Source organism: Poecile atricapillus, chromosome 8, assembly GCF_030490865.1.
Source record: "Poecile atricapillus isolate bPoeAtr1 chromosome 8, bPoeAtr1.hap1, whole genome shotgun sequence".
Lineage (NCBI taxonomy): Eukaryota > Metazoa > Chordata > Aves > Passeriformes > Paridae > Poecile > Poecile atricapillus.
Window position 1 is genome coordinate 19,071,167 of NC_081256.1, and position 21,484 is coordinate 19,092,650.

Here is a 21,484-nt window from a genome sequence, read left to right on the forward strand (position 1 = left end):
GCATAATCATGCTATCGCTTTGCACAGTAACAGCTCTCTTAGTGCTTTATTTGGAACTGCACTAACCTTTAAATCATTCTTGACAGGTTTTTCGTGGACACCGCTGTACTGAGACCTACATCAGATCACCGTGCTTTCGGCTGCACCCCGAGGACCACCTAACCTGTCTCCTACAAATACTCCTGCACCCCCTTTACGAATGATCCACCCTCAGCGCCTCGGGACAAGTTTGTGGGATGCAGCCCCGGGCCCACCGGCGGGCACTGAGTGTGAGCCCGGGGCCAGGGCCCCCTCAGAGGCACCTCCATCTGCCCCCTTCGCCTCAGGGCCTCTCCGGGAGTTCCCAGCGCTGCCCCCTCATGACCAACGCTGCCCCGACTCTGGGAGCGCAGGGGGACAGCTCGGGGTGTGTTTCGCTTGTCAGGGAGGAGGAGGAGGAGGCTGGAGCCATTTCTGTGTGCGGATGGGGCGGATGCGCGGCCACTGGCCGCCGCCCGAGGAAGCCTCTTTCTCTCTTCTGTCACCCCCCAACTCCGGGGCTTCAAAAACAGCCAACACAGTGGGGAAAACGCGGCCACGAAAAGGCCGCTATGCCGCCCCAGCCGCAGGGCCGCTCAGCATCCCCGCAACCCGGCCAAGCCGGCGCCGCCATTACGCCCTCCCGCCCCGCGCTGCAGCAGGGACCGGACGGGAAACCCCGTGCGCGCGGGGGGGAAGGGGAGGCAGAGGGAGGAAGGAGTGGGGCGCTGTGACGCACTCAATGGTGCAATATCCTTCCGCGATCTGACAAAAAAAGTAGTTCTATGTTCCACGTAACCTCGTAGACCCCAGAGGTTCATACACAACCTTCGGATTAACTCAAAAAGTCGCGTGACGGGAATCTCTTGGGACAGAAGATTTAATCCAGAAGGATTCGTGCTTTTTTGCGTGTGACATAAGGTATATATCCATGCGCAGAGCAGAGCGCAACGAGTCCGGCAGCAGGGCGGGTATATAAGGCAGGCGCCGCGGAGGGCTTGCCTTTTCAGTTGAGGACAGAGCTGGTGGTCGGAACATGTCAGGGGGCTCCGCGGATTATAGCAGGTATGGCGGGGGCCTGGGTTCTTAACTCATTCGGGGGCTTCGTGGGGCACGCGGGGGCAGCCGGGGAGAGAGGAAATGTCAAAAGAAGTGGAGGGGTGGGAGCTGGGGCGCCCTGGGGAAGGCAGGGCGCTGTGGTCAATCAGCCCTGCGCTCTGGCCCCTCCCGTTCTAGACGTTTCGGTCCCTGCGCTCCCCTTGCTCGCCGTTCAGCAACGGTTTAGCTCTAGTCCTTGGGCCTCAGTATTCGTTAGTGGCTTTTTTAGCGATCTAGTCAGCCCTGAAAAGGACTTAATCGAAATTTATTCGTATACAGCTGTATTGTAATTTGAAATGCTTAAATGCTTTTCTGTGGTTTTATTATTTTTTTTTTTCATATATTCTGCCACGCGCCGTTGGTTCACCCCGGGTTTTCGGGCCGCGCCGAGGGCGAAACCATTATATTTTTTTGCGGGGGGAGGGGAAGGCCGAGGCCCCCCCCGGGCGATCAGCCGGCGCCGTCCGCCCGCAGCGCCCGGTTTGCGCAATCCCAGGGGTGGAGCTCTCGCGAGAGTTCCCGGGCGGGGCGGGGCGGGGGATCCGCTGCAGCGCCGGGAGCGCGCCCGCCCCCCCTCATCGCGCGCCACCACGGGAGCGCGCGCTCGGTGCGCCCATGCCCGCGGCGTCGGGCCCAGCCCCGAGAGCTGGGAACGAGCTTTCTTGGCGCCCGGGCCACTGAGGAAGAGGGGTAGGAGTTTGTCCATTGGTAAAAGCTGAGAGCACCTGCTGGAATGATCTGTCACGGGTTCCGCCGCTTTCTCAGCCGAGGTGTTAGCTCGCTTCTGCGTGGTGGTGCCTCCTGTGCTAACAGCGTGTTCTCTTTCGTGGCAGAGACCATGGCGGCCCAGAGGGAATGGAGCCCGATGGTGTCATCGAGGTGAGCACTTATGAACTGACCTGAGAATTTAATCAGTGGTGGACAGGAGTATTAAATTTATTATTTTTTATTCTTTTATTACAGAGCAATTGGAATGAGATTGTTGACAATTTCGATGATATGAATTTAAAAGAATCCCTTCTAAGGGGCATTTATGCTTATGGTTTTGAGAAGCCTTCAGCTATTCAGCAGAGAGCTATTATTCCATGCATCAAAGGTATGCAGTAGATTCATTAATATCGGCATCAGATAATTTAGTATTGTAAAATGCATATATTTCATTAGTGTCCAGTAGTAACTAATCTCAGTTTTGATTGAACAAGTGATATGATGGTACACCATCTTTCGGGACTGACCTGAAATGGAGAGAACTCTGTAGTACTGATCACTTACTTCAAGGGGAATTAAATAAAACTAATATGATTGACCCGTGTGGGAGCAGTAAATGTGTATCCTACTTTTTTTAGGGTATGATGTGATTGCTCAAGCTCAGTCAGGTACTGGCAAGACAGCCACATTTGCTATTTCCATCCTGCAGCAGTTGGAGATTGATCTCAAGGAGTCCCAGGCACTAGTATTGGCCCCTACCAGAGAACTGGCTCAACAGGTATTGATAGTGTAGTTTAAAAAAACAAAAAACTTTGTGTGTTGCATAGGTTTCAGGTTTCACAACTGTGAGACATTACCAAGCTTCTTAAGGGGCTGTAATTAATATCCATTCAGAACCCTTTTTGTGTCAAGTAATGGGGGTTACAAACTGGCTTCTGTCCCACAAGTTCTCTGCCTCCTTGAATGGCTGAGTTGATGCACATGGAGGGTGTGCTGGGGCAGGAGTGCAGGAGGCAGCTGCTGTGCTGTGTGTAAAGTGGAGGGAGTATCTTCAGCAGAAAAACAATTACTAAAGCACAGTGTTCTGAGTGGAAACAAACAATTTACTTATTTGGAAGCTATTTAAACTTAAATGCAGTTGTGCAACATGAAAACTGCTGTGCGCATTTGGTTACTTAAATGGTTTTGTATCTTTGTACGTTCTCTTGACAACATAATTGCATGTCTCTTCCACCTCCGAGGCTTGGTATTCTGTTACGTTAAGTGGGTGTGTGGTAATAACTTCAAGAATACTTGAATTTTTAGGATAAGTGCATCAGTAATCTGGAGTCTTTAAGTGCAGTGTTGAACCAATTCTAAAGTAGAAAACTTGTACTGTCATTTTCAACAAGACTATACTAGTTGAATGGCTAGAAATGCCAGTGTTACGTGACAATTCTTCAAGGTAAAGCTAAACATAACAGAAAACAAACAAAAATCATTGGTGTATAGGCCTTTGTTATACTCTAAAGCTGTTGAGGTGAGACTTGTTTTGAAACCTGGCTTATAGTGCTGCCCTTGGACACAGCTCAAAAAGTGTCCAAGTGCTTACCATGCAGGCCTGAGCAACTGAGAGCTTGAGCTCACTTTTGGTGGCCCTGCTCTCAGCTTAGTAATTGCCTCATGGCAGTCACTCAGTCAGCAAGCTCAACCAGTAAGAACAAAAGTGTAACTTAACTGTCCCTCTGCATTCTGGTTTCTAGTTAACTACTTGAGTTATGTGAAGTTGGGCAAAGTCTTTCTAGCAGCTCTCAGTTCCAAGAGCTCCACAGACCTTGTTTGGTGTCTCTGCTTCCAAAGTGTATAAGAGCCTGTGATAATGGGGCTTAAGCTTTATTGTCCTATGAACTACTAATGGAAGGTTTTATTTTAGATTCAGAAGGTAATCCTGGCCCTTGGAGACTACATGGGAGCAACATGCCACGCTTGTATTGGTGGTACAAATGTGCGCAATGAAATGCAGAAACTCCAGGCTGAGGCTCCACACATCGTGGTGGGAACTCCGGGGCGTGTGTTTGATATGTTAAACAGGCGCTATCTTTGTAAGTATGAATCTCACTGAGCCCTTGCTAATAAATTTCCAATGAAAGCCTCATTCCCACTAAGAGCTTTAGTATATTTGTTCTGCTGGAAAGCTTAGTACAGAAGTGATGTTTGTAAAAGATCGTGTATTTCTGAAACTTCAGGAAATGCTTCTCTTTTTCCAATAGCACCAAAATGGATCAAAATGTTTGTTCTGGATGAAGCTGATGAAATGTTGAGCCGTGGATTTAAGGATCAAATTTATGAGATCTTTCAAAAACTAAGCACAAACATCCAGGTAAAAAAGCTTTTGCATGGTAAAGTTGATGCATGCAGATCTGGTTATAATGTGGCTGAGAACTGAATTGTACATATGAAAATTGTTGTATGGAGTATGTACTAACAGAGTAACATTTTTAGGTTGTGCTGCTGTCAGCTACAATGCCAATGGATGTGTTGGAAGTGACCAAAAAGTTCATGAGAGATCCCATCCGTATTTTGGTGAAGAAGGAAGAACTGACTCTGGAGGGTATCAAGCAGTTCTACATTAATGTTGAAAGAGAGGTTGGTATTGGTTATACTTGATCTGGCAGGAGGGGTTAAAGTTCTCTTACCTTCTTGTTAAAGCACTGTGCTAAAATTGTGGAAACCAAGGCTGAGCTTTAGTTTCTGCAATAATGCTAGTAGAGTAAATTCAAGAAGAAGAAAAACTATGCACCAGATCAAAAAGGACTAGGGTGGACCTCTTTCTTAATGTCCAGTGTCCTGTGTCTAAAGATTTGGTGCAACAATTGATGCAAAAACCTCACTTGGGTTCCAGGTTATACTAAATATAATTGTGTGCCAGAGCATGCTCAATCAGTTGTAATTGAGTTATTTTCCTTGTTTAAAGTTCGTGTTACATACTGAGCTGTCTGTGTCATTATGTGTTTCCTGATTATCTTTGTTTTGCTCAGGAATGGAAGCTGGATACTCTCTGTGATCTGTATGAGACACTGACCATTACACAGGCTGTTATTTTCCTGAATACAAGGAGAAAAGTAGACTGGCTTACAGAGAAAATGCATGCCAGGGACTTTACAGTCTCAGCTCTGGTAAGAATTGTTACTTCCAGTCACTGAAATGCTGTGTATTTACTGGAAAAGAAGTGGTGATGAGGGGATATCTGTGAGAAGCAGGAAAGTTATAATATAGCTGTGCAGTGCTGTATTATCGTTCCCCCTGCTTAAAGTAAAATGTTTCCTTTCTATCCCTACCTGCTTTGTTCCCACAGCAGGTAGGGACGCTGGGTTTCATACATGCTCTTTGTTCTAAAGAATATTATCATTTGGTGCATTGGAACTGTACTAATTCTGTACTGTACTTCTGTTTTAACTCTCCAGCATGGTGACATGGACCAGAAGGAACGGGATGTTATCATGAGAGAGTTTAGATCAGGGTCCAGCCGTGTCCTGATCACCACTGACTTGCTGGTGAGCATTCTCTTCCATTAAACATGTCCCTGTTACGGCCTTGTCCCAAAAGCTTCATAATTCAGTGATGGTTTTTGTAGCCTGAACTGTTGGGAGCCTTTTGGAATAGCAAAGACCATGCTCCACTGTGGACTACACAGTTGTAGTTCATAACTAATGATGTGGTTGACAAAAGCCCGAGATAGATAAATATAAAAATCGCCCCTGACTTTCATTAAAGATTTAGCATTGCTTTGCAGGCTCGTGGCATTGATGTGCAGCAAGTGTCCCTGGTTATCAATTACGACCTGCCGACCAATCGTGAGAATTACATTCACAGGTGAGTTGGCTCTGCCCCCAGTCAGTCCCTGTGCTGTGCTGGATGTGGGCATTGGCACACATGTCCTCCTCTTACCTGATCCTGTGGTTCTCACCAAACCAGAGGTGTTAGCATCCATGCATAAACTTCTCAGCGCTAGCAGGGAATAAAACCACTTGTGGATTGGCTTTAAAAAAGCCCTGCCTTGCACAGCAGTGGTTATGAAACAAGAGAGGAGCAGAACTTTTGAATATTTAAAGCAGTGGGAAAACTTAGATATGTAACAGGTTCAGTTGATGACTGATGAACCTTGGAATTGTGGGGAAAATGCCAGCAACCGAGCTGCCTTTTGTCACGTAGGCTGTGACGTACTAATGTGACACTGTACTGCTGGTGCAGCATCTTGACAGCAGGGTCAGCTTGATCTGGGTTCTGGATGGAGTTGTTGCTGCTCAGTGACAAGACAGACCTTAATTCTGGCTTGTAGGGCTGCCTTCGCTTGTGGAGGTTCAGCTGTGTCCATGTTGTGTGTGCCATGTTTGCTCTTGGTGGCTTCTTAGTGGGATTCCTCTCTGGTGTCTTCTGGTAGCAATTTCAGTTTGTTTCCCTAGGTTTAGTTAACTGCTTCTAGTGACTGTCCCTAAATTAAGTAAACTGTGCTTTGTTACTTGATGTAAAAAAATACAGGAGTCGATAGCAGCAGTTGATGACACAAGATGGTGCTCAGAAACGACGTTGACGTAATTTAGGACGTGGATTCGTAAGCGGCACAGTTTGAATAAAGAGCGAGTTGGTATTTATTTATTTATTTTGTCATGATTATCCCCTAAGTTTTGTGAGCCCTTTCTGTGTATTTAGCTCTTGCTGGCAAGGTGCTCTATTGTGCAGTCTGTAGGAAGGTGAAGCTCACGGTGGGTGTAACTAAACCGCATGCACTGATGTGGGCTTAAAAATATTGAACTTGGATTTTACTCTCTAAGGAAAACCAACAAACCCTAAGTTTTCCCACTGGAAAAAAATTCATTGAATTAAAATTCTGAAATTGAGTGTGCTGTTCCATGTTATTGGATGAAATTGGATTAACTTAGTCATGGTCTGATTGTTAAAACAACAGCCTGTGCTCTGTGCTTGGGAGTGGATGCATGAGGGGTGGGTGCATAGTTGAACAGAGAGAGACTGACCCAGGACTTCAGAACACAGCACCAAGTATTAAATGAAAATCTTACTTTGCAGCCAAAGAGTAACTGTGTGTGCCCTGCTGCCTGCCATGGAATGGACCTGCTGTGCTGCTGCCACCAGCTGCTGGTTTTTCCTGACCAGATGTGACTTGGGTGGTAGCTGGCTCTCTTAAGGCAGCATAGACTGGCCAGTGGCAGATCACAGAGCAGCAGTCAAGAATGGATCTTGCAGACATGTAAAGCAGATGTTTAAGGTTAACTTGGATATAAATGTGTTTCTTTCTCATGCAGAATTGGCCGGGGTGGCCGTTTTGGCAGAAAAGGTGTGGCTATCAATTTTGTCACTGAAGAGGACAAGAGGATCCTGCGAGACATTGAGACTTTCTACAATACTACAGTGGAGGAGATGCCGATGAATGTGGCTGATCTCATTTAATCCCCGGGATGAGGTGGTTGTGAATCCAGTGCTCGCTGTTGCTGAATAGGCGATTCACAACGCGCATTGTGCTTCTTTCTTTGGGGATATATTGAATCTTGTCTCAATGCTCATTACGGATCAGAAATACAGATTTTTGATAAGAGAAGCGACTTTCTGTCGTGAGCTCTTGTGGGGAAAGCCATTGGCTTTGTCCACTTTAGGGTTAGACTGTTGGGGTTGGGTGGAAAGTCATGGGGTCTGTAAATTTTTTCTTTATTAGAAATTTATTTCCTAGTTCCATAGAAGTGGTTGTATTAGATGTTCTTTATCGTTTAATAATTTACTTATGGACTAAAAGATATAAGTGCTGTATAAAGTCAGCCAATTATGTTAAACTAGCCTACCTTCCTTTATTGTATGTACTTACACCTCAGATTAAATTGGAAAGGCCTTTCAAAATCTCTAAACTTTTATAAGAGCATTAAAATGCATTTTTGTTTCATATGTATTTATTCAATAAAGTATTTAATTAGTGGTAAGTGTGATCTGGACCCTGTTGCTAAGCCCCAGCAAGCAAGCAATCATACTATTGTCTTAGTTAGGGTTAAACCCAGTAAAATTTGCCATATTGCACATGTCTTAATGAAGTTTGAATGTTCAATAAAATACTTCTATATTCACTTAAATTGTAAATAGTTCTTACTGGGTTGAGGGGAGGGTGACAGCAACCTGCTATCTCAGGGTGGGAGCTGAAGGTGGCAACTGCTGCAGCCTTGTGCTTGTGCCCACAGCTCCTGTACTTTGTCACTAATAGCAGGGATGGTTCTGGACTTGGGAACAGGGTGTGCTTCAAGGGCCAGTGTGGACCTGAGTGACAAAGCTGTGGGCTGCTGCACCTGTGTCCTTAACACTGAAACACCCTTTCATCAGAGTAGAAAATGGCTCACTTAATGATTGGTGCTTGCTTGATGAAAAAGCTCTCCACTGCATCATTCATGCTTAATACCTGTCCAAGGGTATTTTTTTTTTTTTTTCACCCCCAAACTATTCAGGAAGGAGGGACTGGTGGTCAGAACAGCATCTCTGAAAGGGCATCTCCCAAAGATGCTCATCCAGGTCACAGCTTTAAAAAGGCTTGTGAGCAAGAATGGAGTGAGATAACAGGAAGTCTCAAGTGACGTCTTCAGAACGTCACCTACCCTTTGCTTTTCCTTAGAGAGCTTGAATGGACTAAAAGTTGCAATATGTTTACTAGAAAAGTGATTTTCGCCACGTTTAACCCTAAAGGATGAGATACAAGATGGTGGAGGCTGTACCTCCTGCAGGAGCTGGGTTCAGTCTAAAGTTCTGTTCTACAGGGATATTTAGGATCATGTTGTCAAGTCAGTCTATTCCAAGCCAATTTACACTACAAAGAATAACCCTTCTGTCTCTACTTGCAGCAAATGTAGACTTCAGTATGGATATGCCCACTTTGCTACATCATTTTCAATTGTAAACACACAAAAATAACTGCAGAGCCAGGAGCATTAAGGGACTCCTAGGCTCTTTACCCAGTGTAAAAAAATGAACAAAGTATTCCAGCCTCAGGTTTTCTAACTGCAGTCAGTGCAGCTCTTTTATAGCAAAATCACCAGTACAAAAGTACACAAGCACATGCTCTGAGAGCCCCAGCCACCCCTGGAACAAAAGCTGCCGGAGAAGTCAGGTGTTCTGTGTGAGCTGCTGCATGACAAGGGCACAGAGACTCATCAGCTGCAAGAATTCATCAGCACCATCTGCAAGGCATTTGTCCACTTCCTGCAGAGGGAACAGAGAAGGGAAAACACTCTAAAAATGGCGATGCTCGAGGTAGCTGTGTCTTGGGGTACAGTGGAGAACAAGAAGTCTGCCAGCTGTTTTCTTAACAAATTTCTCCAGCAGCCACATCACACCCCCCCACAACTGGACTCCAGCCTCCATCTCATCTCCTACAGGAGGCCGCCACATGAAAGTTCTGTACGCAAAGGGGTGTGACACTGGCCCTGCAAACCCTTGCTTGGAGCATCACTGCAGGGCACCCACAGCACCTGCCTGCAGTGATTTTAGCAAAACCTCCACCACAGCTGGCTTTCCTTCTTCATCAAAAATGGGGCAAGTTAATTAATATTCTCTTTTTTGGAAAGGCATATTTTATGCACCAGAATAAAAACTTGCATTTTGCAGCTCCTGAGGTTTTTTTTAAGTGTTAACTCATCTTAGTTTTCCCATGTTATATTAAAAAGCCCCGAAACAACCAAACCCACAAACCTTTTGACTGAACCCACTAGAACAACATGATATGGATAATAATTCACTCAACTAGATTTCAATTACTTCCTGTGAAATTTCTCAGGAAAAAAGTTTGCATTCTAGCAAGAAACATTCAGAAACAAAAAATCACCATGTACTTATTGGGAAAGACTGTGCAAACAAAAATCAATGTGTAGAGATGAATGTGTTTTGGTTTTTTGACTCCTGCTAGACTTACTGCAAGTTTCTCAACTATGGCAGATTTCTGTTTGTCACTGTAATCTTCACTCTCCACAATGGTGTCATGCAGCTGGTTTACAAGCTGAGCAACAGCAAACCCCTCATTGATGAGATTCTGCACAGGGAGAAAGGAAAATTGAAGTAATTCAGCAACAGAAACACCAGCAGAAACTGGAAAGAATCTTGAAAAATTCTGTCTGAACTGAGAGACTGCACTGCAATTTAGTACGGAACTTGTACATTGTAGAGGGCAATTCAGTAGCCTGTGCACAGCCCTGCCCTGCATCCTGCCCAACAGCAACCCAGCATGAGCACCTCAGACAGGCTGCAAGAGCAAGGCAATTTACATCTTGGAAATTTTATGATACATTTAAAACATTTAACAACCTCCACTGAACCTGTCCAATCCTATTCTAAAATTAGGAGGGCTTGGCATCCACAGCGTCAGATGGCAGTTTCACAGCCTTCACATTTTAAAGGGCCACCTACTTAGGATTTATTTTCTTCATCTGGTCATTGCTGGTCTCAGGCATTGAGAGATCTGTAAGACCAAAGCTTTCGTAATAAAATAAAGCCCGTGGCAACTAAAGACAGCTTTTAAAACAAGTCAGTAGTGCCCAGTTACAAAAATGTCAAGTATTGAGAACAATGGTCATTGAAGTGAAGCCATTTAGGGAGAGAGAAATTTATGAAAATAGAAACAGCATTGGTACAACCTAATTTTTCTGTTCAGCTAAGCAGATCTACAATGCCATCAGTTTAACCCAGGAGAAAGCCAGGGTCATATTGGTAGAGAAATTTATTTGCAACTTTGACAGCCCTTCCTCAGAAGGGAAAGACTGGGGGTCCTGACTGGTGAGACACTTCCCAAATGAGCATCCAAACTGACTGAAGCCAAATGTTCTTCAGGCATAGCCTGGAACAAAGGATTCACAGGGCACTAAGCATTATGAGGACTCTTACCTTTGACAGTGTTTCCAGTTTCTCAAAAGAACCACTCTGGCAGCCCAATAGCAGTTCATCAATTGTTTCTTTAGGGATGACCTGTAACAAGAAGTGACATTTCTTAATTTCAACTCTGTAAACTTAAAATTGGTGTTGATGCTTACAGTAATAAACAGTTCATGGCAGAGGTCATTTCAGGATTCCATTCCTCTACCCACCCATCCACTTCTAGCAAGTATATGAGACAGACTAAATAAATTTTAAAAGTGAGAACTAGGCTGTGACATTTGTCATATGCTGGTGATATTAAAACAAAAACTGTATCATGACAATAGACTGTCAAAGTCACCTTCCTAAATCCAACTGCTTATTTGGGACACTGACTAAGAGGAGGACATTCTTCAACAATTAGATCAGCCAATGCTTTCTGTACCATTCTACACCTAAAGAACACAGCAAATAGGTTTTATTTCCAGTGACACACCAACGACATTCAAAAAAAAGCCCAATGCAACAAGATCAGACAATAATCAGAAGGAAAAAAGTTGACAGATGCCATTATGTCACTGTGCAAGGACAAGCTGCCTCTTTCGCCCTTCATTGATTTTTGATTACTGTCAGTTGAGTGCCTGGACAGTTTGGTTTCAAAGCTTTATGAAGCTTTTGTACTAAGGTCACTCCAGGGTCACAGAAGTTGTGAATGACCAAGAACTTCCAAGTTTTTATGAAGATGTAAAGTTGGATTCCTTTGCTTTAAACAAGCATTCTTTCAGTAATGGAATGTCATGCTTCTCTTTCCTATCATTACAGTCAATTTCTGCCAGGTTTCAGATGGCTGATATCAATTCAGATACCAGCTGGTTTACAGATACACAAAACTGAACAATGACTTCACTGTGAAAATGTTTGAAATTGTTCTGTAAAACTCAGCACAGTAGCAACTGTCTTTGGTTTCTTCAAAGCGAGAACCTCCCAACCCCTACAATTAGCTACTATGGCAGCACCTTCATGGGAAGTGTGTCCATCATTAAAGACCATTTATTTTTCAGCTTCTCAACTCCTACTCTCACATTCCCTTCTTCAGGGGTATTTTGTTGCAAAAGGAACACCTTCACCCAAGTTTTATTAAACACATTTTCTCTCAGGTTTTCCTGTGCCTCTCAGTATTGCCTATGTCATTCTAGAACAAACCACTGCTGTTTCATTAAAAAGCAGGATACACACAGATCCTTGTCACTGCCACTGTGAACATTAAGCTGAAAATGAGCTGCTACTGAAAGTCATTTCCCTGTGGTGCTTCCAAGCCAATATTGCAATGATCTATACTTTTACACACACACATAGAGAAAAGCACAAAAAAATGTTCTAATCTACTCTCCCACAAAAACCCCCACAGTTTACATTTATGGGCAGATTATTTCAACTTCAATTTGAATTATAAGACTGTTTTACAGTTTTCCATGATTTACAGAAGAAGTTGCTAGGAACCTGCTATGTAGTAAGTGTAGAGAATCAGGCAGTCTTTAAAACTCTGGTTGATAGTGTATCATTACCATGCTGCAATACTAGTGAGTATAAAACTATTTTTTTACCAAACTGTGAGCGGTTAGAGGCAGATAGAGGTAGGAAAAATGCTTTTCAGAGTAATTCCAGGAGAAGCTGTAAGGCACAGCTTACCCCAGCAATTTCAGTGATTATCTTCTCTGTGATTTCCTTCCCACCCATTAGGCGAGTGGCACTTTGAAGAAAAGTAATTGCTTTTCTTAAGTCTCCTTCTGACACTTTCACCAGGTAAGATACTGCCTGAAAAATAACGTCAGGAGATACTAAGTTAAATGTTCACTGTTAATTAAAATCCAATACACTTTATCAGCAGTTACTTTAAAACACCAAGTGGTGCATAAAGCAGACTGTCAGAGCCAAGCACAATACACAAGTTACAAAACAACCTCTCTACTAACACAAATGTGTGCTGGCAGTTTGAGAAAGAAGCATGGTTTAATGCCAGTACACTCAGCAGAGAACAAAAAGCCCTACAGTTTGGCTTTAGTTTTCTCTGGTGGACACTTCTCTGGTTTTAGGATGACTTAAAAATCATCTCATCTATGGAATGAGAATAAATGAGTTTATGTATTTTATTTCATACAATTGAGCAGCCTGGAAAAGTATGCTGACTTGGCTTCTTTTGCTGCCCTGCAATTATACACTGGATTAAGCAGTAAAATTACATGGCAACCACAAAGTTACCTCATTACTGATTTTCACATGTTCTTTCTCAGAAACATCCAACAGCCTCTGCTGTTGGATACTGTCAGACAAAGGCTTGAAGCGGAATTTGGAGCATCGAGATGTTAAAGGTTCAATTATTCTGAAAGAAAGGAAGGAGAGTGGTAAATTAATGTTGTGGTCAAGTTCTCACAGAAAAAGTTAACAGAGGCAGAAAAGGTTTAAAATACCTTAAGGTTTAAATAACCCTAAAACCACAATATTGTAAAAATTAAAAGTGAAATCTAAGTATTGTTTCAGGCTTGCATGCACATAGTGACATCTCTATTAACTGAAAACTGTGAAAATTAGATATCAACTTTTAAGCAGGGAAAAAATAAAAAAGAGACTACAGACCAGACAGCAAATCCAAACAAGCAACAAATTCCAGGTGTACCTGCTGATGTAGTTACAAATAAGACAGAAACGTGTTGTTTTAGATTCTTTCTCCATTGTGCGTCTTAAGGCTGCCTGGGCTGCTGAAGTCATAGAGTCTGCTTCATCCAGGATCACAATTTTAAAAGGAGGACACATTTTACCACTGAAAAATTAGAAATCTGTTATTCAGCAGACATGAAATGTCCAGACCAAGGGGAAAAAAATAACAGTGAAAAACATAAACAAAAAAATCACTGCAAATAGCAAATAATATTTTACTTAAGCATGTATCCTTGATAAATAGAACAGATTCAGAGGTTCAGTCTTTTAAAAATTATTTTTAGATTAAAGACTAATATTTGTAATAAAGGCGGGGACTGAGTTCCCGTAGGAAGACCAACACTTGAATACTGCAACAGTCCTCTAAAATACATACTCTTACTGTAAGCTGCTTCTTTAACACTTCATGTAGCTCTTCTTTTTACAGGCTTCCTGATTCCCTAAATTCCCAAGAATACTCAACAGACTGATTTCAGTACACAATACCATTTTTTGCCAGGCTGTCTTGGCATGCAGTTTCTTCCTGGTACTTTCCACAGTCCATACACATGGCTTGACCTGCACTGGGATTCCCATCACCTAACACCAGAATCCTTTTAGAAACCAACATCCATATTGTAGAAATCCCTGCAGATTAGAAGGACTAGGGAAGTGACTTCTGGCACAATTTACCCAAAGAAATTTTTCTGTGGTAGTCAACATCTTCAAAGGCAGCAACATGTGCCCAAACCCAGAAGTCTTGACCTTGTGGAGTTTTTGCTGTCTGCCTCCAACGATAACAGCAACAGTAAAAATCCTCCTGGGTATTCAAACCCCCAATGTGAAATTCCATGAACTAAAAGCTCAGCCAAAGCACTGTGTGTTGCCAACTTCTGGGCAGTGCTGACCCATCATTTATATTAGAAACAAAAACAACCACATGCTTTGTCCTAAGCAGGAGGGGTTTGATCCAGTACTTACTCTGAACGGCTTCCAGATGCCGTTAGCTGAGCAAAAGCCTTCACTTTTTCCCGAATCACTTGTATCCCACGCTCATCAGAAGCATTTAACTCAAGGACTCTTTGCCGGAATAAATCAGGCCTGCAAAATTTTTATTACAATACATTAGCTGCTAGCCCTTGTAATGATATGTCATAAAATATAACAACAACCCTTCTGGCTGTTTTGAATGGCAGGGATTATTTTTATCAGCATTACTAAATAACATTGTTAAAAGATAGTTGAGATCATAAAATGTTAAGTATGAATTTCCATTAGCTATTTTTAGAATCTCCTCCCAGGCTACAGAAAACAATGAAGTATAAAATTACATCAGTTAACCAGGAAAAAGAAAGTAGGAAGTTGGCTTTGTATGCTCAGAGCACTGTATTATATGCCTTTTTACTGATATCCTGTGAGCAATGTAAAATAACAAGTAAAATGCCACAACAGGATCACTAGAATGAAATATCCAGAAAGTATAAGACATGCAGTATTTAGCTGCAGAACTATACTCCATTTAAAAAAACAAGAAACAAGCCAACAATTAATACACTGGATTTTAAATCCTAGTAATGAAAATGGACTCGCAATGTGGAGTGGTCTTCCTGCTACTTAAGTAGATGTGGTTCTCTCAAAAAAAACAGTGAGTCAAAGATTAAAGATTTCAAATGGAATGAGGGAGGTATTGAATTCAGCATTACATTTGATCATAACATCAAACCACCTCCTCATCCATTTTTTGCTCATAGATCACTGAGTTCACTGCTCAAAAACTCCCAAGTGTTAAAAGAGAGTTAATGGACGTATACATCCTGAATTTCAGTCTGAGTTCCAATACTACTTTCCATACACAATTCAATGGTGCATAACAGGGAGATTACAAGTCAGACATTTTATGAAGCACTTTGAGATCTATGTGTAGCTAACAACTTACTAAGTAAACCATAAACACTGAAATTCCTTTACAAGGTTCAGCAAGGCACATGCAAACCATATTCTTTCCATACTCTTTGTTAAGTGGTTACATGGCTGCCAAGCTGAAGTCTATACCAGCAACAGGAATCAGTGACTTGTTACAGGACAAGTGAGAAAGAAATCTTATATTAGAACTGAATAAGAATATGAAGATATTCCTGAAAAAATGCTGGGAACTACCTAAGAGGAGGCAATGACCAGAGGCACTTCATCACATGATTAGGAGACATGTGGCAGTTGATTACACTGAAGCAACTTGATTCCAGCTTACCCAAACAGTTCTCTTGCAGCTGCTAAAATAGTGGAAGTCTTTCCAGTTCCAGGTGGGCCATAGAACAACAGATTGGGAAGCTGAAACAGCAAGGCATCATTTGTAAGAAAAGCAAATTAAAAAAATATCCACTAACAGGAAAACCTACTGACAATATGAGCAGCTAACAGAGCAGAAACTGTCTATTCCTCACAGTAAATAATGACAAGTTTTTCACTTCTAGGCCTCAAAAGGAGGCCAACAGCTGCTGTTTATAGCACAGCAGGAACAAGTGGTCTTTGGTGGCACCATCCCATGTTCTATTCAAACTGATATTCCATTCTATATTTATTTTTATATATTCACTCCAGGGCATGTCTGAGATCACTAAAGCCTACAGAGGTTACTGTTCTGATTGCAGCGACACCCAGATTTATCCAAGAATGGCCTTAAACAGCACAGGTAATACCAGCAGTGCAGATGAAACCATCCTTTGCTTTCTCAGCTCCCCAGCCTGCCTTGTCCAGCCACGCTGAGGATTCTGTGCTGCCACCAACTGCACTGCAGTGAGCACAGGGCAGCTCGGGAACGCCGGGCTGCAGCGAGGCCAGAGCGGACACAGCCCAACAGCGACCACAGGGACAGTGCCAACAACTCACTGCACTGCACAGCCCTGGCAAATTCCTGCAGCCATCCAAGGAGTTTTCAAGGGAGACCACTAGCATTTTTTAAAGAAATTAGCTTAAATGATCTTTAAAATAATTTAATTAATGACCTCAGCATGAAAAATACAACTGCATCAAGGAAATATGCTGACACAGGAAGATCAGAGCAGCACAGCAAAGACTGCAGCAGTAATTTTAAGATGACATTTAGCAGCACAAAGCAAAAAAAAAATCTCTCAATTTGAGAACATAACTAAGTATCTGCTAGATATCTGACCTTCATTAGATGGAATAGAACATAAGCTGGTTTTGTTTTGTCTGTCAGAGGAGGAGTATAAGCCTGCGTAACATGGTGGTCCTAACAGTGCACTTTTAATACAGATGTAAATTATTAATACTAACTGGTAATGAGCTGCACTCAGTTCAGGTCATCCTTAGACAAGGATGATGAATTCAAACTGGGAAAAGTGATTAAAGAAGTGAAAAACCTATCTTATGAGAAGTGACTTTTTGAAGAGTTTGATTTAGTTAGCTCAGCAAAACAAAAGCTAAGAGGGAATATGACTTTATCTTCATGAATCTGCCTGAGCAACACAAAGAACAAAGCTGGTATAAACAAAATTTGTATAAGCCATGACATAATTTTGGCTGAAATCAAGAAGATTCCCAGCTGACATAGGAGTCATAGTTTTCTATATTACTATTTCAAGCAATCACTTTATAAACTATCACTGTAAAACTGTTGTCTTTGACAATAGGGCATGTTCCACTTCTACATTCTTAAAACAAGAATCCAAAAGTTCCCTCTAACCAATAGCAAAAAGACAAACCTCTCAGACTGACTTGATTTCTAGCCCTTAATAAGCATTCTATTTTTAAAGAGTCAACTAAAATTAGTTTAGAGAATTCTATCCTGAATATAGCATGTAATGCAGACAGAATGGGAACAGCAAAACCAGCCAAAGAGCAGAGAAAAATGCAGGCATACACAACCCATAAGCAGAAAATTAAACAGAGACAATCAGTTGGGTAACAAACATCCCATTTTAACAACTAAGATAAGACATAGAGCACAAACTCAACTGTGCGTGAACCCTAAAAGTAGAGATAGAAGAATTTCAATCTTCAATCAATTTCTAGTAAATAAATGAATTTCAAGTTTTGCCTGCTCTTTCTGCCAATAAACTGTTGCTTGCTTCCCTAGTTACTAATAAGCAAACAGCATCCCCTACTAGTAAACACCTTTTCAAGTTTAGATATCACAATAGTATTATCCCTCTCTGTCTTTTATGACAGCTCCACAGAGATGAGGTGTACTAAATGACAGCTGAAAATTCACCAATCTCTGTGCTAGGCTGGCACACTGCAAGGGTAGATGTTTGTGAGGAGATTCATAATTTCATGCCTCTGTGCTAATTCACATACTACTGTCCTCAAAAAAAGCACAAGCAGATAAAAGGTTTTAATTAGAATCTGTTTCCTAATTCCATTACACCCCAACTTTATCACTGTTTCTGTTTCAACCTCATTTTTGCTTGCTTCTCACTGAAATATTTACACCACTTTTCAGCAAGCACAACCTAATCCTTTATGTAACTGTGTCAGTATTTTTAAATAAACTGCAACCTGATCTGGTTATCCATTTTTCCATGCTTGCAAGGAGTAAGCAGGATACCTGCAGGCATCACTCTGCTCATGGGAAAGCTACCTCATATAGCGTAAATCTCAGATGCTTTTCCAGAAGTTTTAGTACAAGTAAAGATGTAAATTGCAATGATAATCCTACACTCTCTTTTCAGTTATTACGGTATCATGAAGCAAATGAAAACTAAAGAATACCATGACTGTTTTCAGGTTTTTTGCCAAAAACCAACAACAAATCAACGCTCCTGGCAGACAGAAATCAATTTCTCCAGTTCAAACCCGCTTAGACTCTGCTGTGGCCAGCTTATAATAGGACAATGTGTGCACTTACAGATGAAGGTATATTGGCTATAGGGAGTCACAACTTCTGTATTAGTTATAGGCAGTTACAACTCCTGCTCCATTTAGCAGGTCCCAAATCAAGGCCCACAAATACAGGCCAATCAACAAAGGACTGACTCTCCATTTCCAACACTGTGGTTTAAATAAAGCATATTACTCAAACCTGCAGCATTGTCACAGCTGTTTCTTAGATCTCACCAAATCTCCAAACTCAGTAAGAACCTCTGCAGTAATGTGTACTTACTGAAGTACATGCTGGCCATCTCAGAGTTTCAATTCACTTTTGCCTTCTTGACAGAATGAGTCTTTCAAGAAACTAGTAACAATGTCTAAATTTTAAAAGAACCCAAATATTTTATTTTTGTATGATTTTATTCTCAACTGCCTTGCTGAGTTTGGACAGCTATGGCAAAATACAGAGCCTATAACCATAAACAGGAATTATAATTTGTCTTTTCAACTCAGAAGGCCAAAAGTCAACACAAGTGCACAAGGCTCAGAATCCAAAAAACACTGCTGATCCACAAGCTGTAGGGTTTTAAATAACTGTTGCTCAAAATAGAACTTCCCAACCCATCACCTAAGCAATGTTACACAACTGATATGTCCAGACAGAATAGGTGGCAGCAGCTCATTTCTCCTTTGCTGTTAACAGTTCCTTCCTGATTACCTCAACTCTATAAATACTGTAATCCAGCAGCATTGCTGAAACACAGATTTCTGGGGTCAACACTACCTGAAAAGGTCACATTACAAGAATATTCTCAAAGCAAACTGAACGTGGAGAAAAGAACTAGAGAAAGAAGTGCAACTCTTTCGCAGTTGTGTTGTACCAGTTTGATTTTGGCTTCATATGCTCAAACAAATGAGGCACATCTGCTTCTGCAAGCTTTGATTAAAGTATTATTTTTCAGAGAGAAATGCACTCATATCACTGCAGAGCAAACCAAAGCTGCAGCCCATGAAAACAGACAGCTCTTGAAGCATAAGTGTGATTGTCCTAGGTGAGGAGGTAAAAAAGTCACAGTATGTACAAAAGAAGGAATTGTTCATATTTGGAAAAAAGCACAGCCATCTCTTGGCTGTGTCCTTTATTTCTCCCTTCATCCCCTTCACCTCTACATCAGCTGCTTTGGAAGAACTAGCCATCAAACATAACAAATATTTACTAAGTTTTTATCCAAGAGTAAATGCAAGAGTAAATAACTGCAACTACAAATGCTCTGCTCGTCCACACTCTTGGCTCATGCAAGACCCTGTAACTGCCATACTTAGCTTTTTAAAGCCAAAGAGACTTACTTGGAAACTTTAACCTAAAAAGTTTGGGAATCACTATCCAAGCAGTAGACCTGGCACTTATAAATTTCTCTCATTAGCCAAAATTTTTAGTGTTTAGCAGTTTCACAGAAGCACTGACAGATCACTAGAATTGCTTAGGAGTGACTGGCAAGTCAGACTTGTCTATGAAAGAAAAACCTTCTCCTCTAGTCTTAAACATGAATGGCACAAGTATTAGTGGAGTAGCAGTGTGGAGACAACAAAAGCTTTTCTGGGTTTGAAACTACTAACAAGAAGTTTGCCATTTGAGCTTTTCCAAAAAAACTCCAAACTGCATAATGGAACTGACAATTCCACCATGTCTAAAGGACTAGAAATATAAAAAGCTTTACCCATGTATCACAACAGCATTTATCACGAGGAAGTCACTTAGCCTGTTCATGAAGGACCACTGTAAAAACAATCACTGCTGAGTTGGAAAAGAGAAATTTTCAATGCCACTGACACAAGTGTCTATCTAAAAATGCTGATTGGTAGATGTTGTCATTACACTCACATCAGCACCTTCCAGGGACTTCTTCAGCACAGCTACAACTTCATCCTGGAAGGCGACTTCATCCACATTTTTGGGACGACTAAATAAAAAGACATTAAATAAAATGTATTAGCTAACAAAGTTTTATAGGAAAGCTGAAATTGAGAAAAGTATTTGCCCTTTTGATTACATCAGATACTGAAGAATCACATTGAACTTTGTAGTTTAAGTCAAAATCACAACAGGAAGTCTAATGCCTCTGGTCTGTATTACTGAATACTGCCTCTGGTCTAATTACTGAATTACTGAGGTAATATGTATTACCTCAGGAAGCTGCTTGTTTCTTTCTGTTGTAAACACCTGTCTGAGATGTTTTTAAAAGCAGAACTGCAATATTTTACCACTTTGTGATAAAGGCTTCTCAAAAAAACAAAGTATTAAATGTACTCATGCACCAAAACACAGTGATGAAACAGAACTGCTTGACATGGCCAAGATTTTCTGCTCAATAGCAGCCACAATAGACACTTACAATGTCTCACAGTCCTGGAGTTCCCCCATAACAGGGAAAGCTAAGCTTTTCTCCCTGGTGGGGACACCCACACCTGCGGTCCCCTTTTGCTATGCACCAACGACTTCTCTATATCCCCTAGAGCCAACCTCCGCTCTCATGGCCAGTACCCCCACTGCCCCAGAGCCTCCCTTACTATTTCTCCACCCAGGGGATGGGTTTGGTCCTCTTGCCCTCCCCGCTGCTCCCGGCCGCGCTCTTTTCCTTGGCAGCGACGGGCTTGGTGCTGATAGAGGCCGGGCCCTTGAGGAAGGCCTGCATGGCTGTGCCGGGCTGTGTCGGGCCCCAGACCCCCCCTCAGGCCCCGCCGGCCCTTCCCGCCAACCCGGCCGCGCACGGGGGCGGGGCCACTTCCGCCCGCTGAGAGCCAATCACAGAGTGCGGCGCCGCCGGGGAGGGGCCGGGTGTGACGTCACGCTGCTCGCGCCCCGGTACCTAAAGGGGCGGGGTGAGGGGGCAGCGCGCGCTGAGGGCGCCAAGCGGGCGGTTCCTCAGGGCGGCCGCGCGCGCGCCGCCTCACAAATGTGCCAGCCTCCAACCCCCCCAAATGCGCCCCCCGAATGTGAAACACAGAACAAAAAGATCCCCCCAAAATAACAAGCGCTGCACGAGACCAAACGGAGGAGGGACTTCTCTGTGCAGTGAGACTTGCTGCAGAGTCCTGAGGCAGGGCCTGCTCCCTTACCCTGCTCCGTTCCCCTTTGGGCACGAAGTGAAATGAAACCCAGGAGAGCCCGAGGCTGGCCGGGGCCTGTCCTGGGACAGACATTTTCTCCTTTATGGGCTTTTATTGGTGCTCAAACCTGCTCCGGCCTGGCTGCTACCGTGCGAGC

General features: G+C 42.7%; 2 protein-coding genes and 3 non-coding genes across 5 annotated transcripts; 4 read left to right on the forward strand and 1 right to left on the reverse strand.

The window, feature by feature from the left end:
* The first annotated feature begins 939 nt into the window (after positions 1-939).
* Positions 940-7,931, forward strand: EIF4A2 (eukaryotic translation initiation factor 4A2). Its single transcript, XM_058843685.1, has 11 exons — positions 940-1,083; positions 1,950-1,995; positions 2,080-2,212; positions 2,463-2,602; positions 3,737-3,905; positions 4,074-4,183; positions 4,306-4,449; positions 4,842-4,979; positions 5,268-5,357; positions 5,597-5,676; positions 7,125-7,931. The coding sequence occupies exons 1-11, from the start codon at positions 1,055-1,057 to the stop codon at positions 7,267-7,269; spliced, it is 1,224 nt and encodes a 407-aa protein (XP_058699668.1). The 5' UTR covers positions 940-1,054; the 3' UTR covers positions 7,270-7,931.
* On the forward strand, positions 2,316-2,386 carry LOC131581862 (small nucleolar RNA SNORD2). The gene has a single exon (XR_009278180.1). It is a non-coding gene; the product is annotated as a small nucleolar RNA SNORD2 (small nucleolar RNA).
* LOC131581860 (small nucleolar RNA SNORA81) lies at positions 4,498-4,678 on the forward strand. The gene has a single exon (XR_009278178.1). It is a non-coding gene; the product is annotated as a small nucleolar RNA SNORA81 (small nucleolar RNA).
* LOC131581851 (small nucleolar RNA SNORA63) lies at positions 5,058-5,185 on the forward strand. Its single transcript, XR_009278170.1, has one exon. It is a non-coding gene; the product is annotated as a small nucleolar RNA SNORA63 (small nucleolar RNA).
* A 906-nt stretch (positions 7,932-8,837) lies between the features above and the next one.
* Positions 8,838-21,003, reverse strand: RFC4 (replication factor C subunit 4). The gene is made up of 10 exons (XM_058843686.1): positions 20,788-21,003; positions 20,102-20,180; positions 15,638-15,717; positions 14,371-14,490; positions 13,370-13,513; positions 12,955-13,075; positions 12,385-12,510; positions 10,726-10,806; positions 9,761-9,877; positions 8,838-9,051 (listed from the first exon to the last, which is right to left on the reverse strand). Exons 1-10 carry the CDS (start codon positions 20,910-20,912, stop codon positions 8,956-8,958), a joined length of 1,089 nt encoding a protein of 362 aa, XP_058699669.1. The 5' UTR covers positions 20,913-21,003; the 3' UTR covers positions 8,838-8,955.
* Between the last annotated feature and the right edge of the window lie 481 nt (positions 21,004-21,484).

What these genes read in the sequence shown, in the direction of transcription:
- EIF4A2 (XM_058843685.1), top strand. Translation starts at nt 1,055, where the DNA reads ATGTCAGGGGGCTCCGCGGATTATAGCAG. An exon ending in GGCTCCGCGGATTATAGCAG is followed by an intron (nt 1,084 to 1,949) that starts GTATGGCGGGGG and finishes CTTTCGTGGCAG; the next exon opens with AGACCATGGCGGCCCAGAGG. An exon ending in AACTAAGCACAAACATCCAG is followed by an intron (nt 4,184 to 4,305) that starts GTAAAAAAGCTT and finishes TAACATTTTTAG; the next exon opens with GTTGTGCTGCTGTCAGCTAC.
- RFC4 (XM_058843686.1), bottom strand. Translation starts at nt 20,912, where the DNA reads ATGCAGGCCTTCCTCAAGGGCCCGGCCTCTATCAGCACCAAGCCCGTC. An exon ending in GCTGCAAGAGAACTGTTTGG is followed by an intron (nt 14,491 to 15,637) that starts GTAAGCTGGAAT and finishes AAAATTTTGCAG; the next exon opens with GCCTGATTTATTCCGGCAAA. An exon ending in ATTTGTAACTACATCAGCAG is followed by an intron (nt 13,076 to 13,369) that starts GTACACCTGGAA and finishes CCTTTCTTTCAG; the next exon opens with AATAATTGAACCTTTAACAT.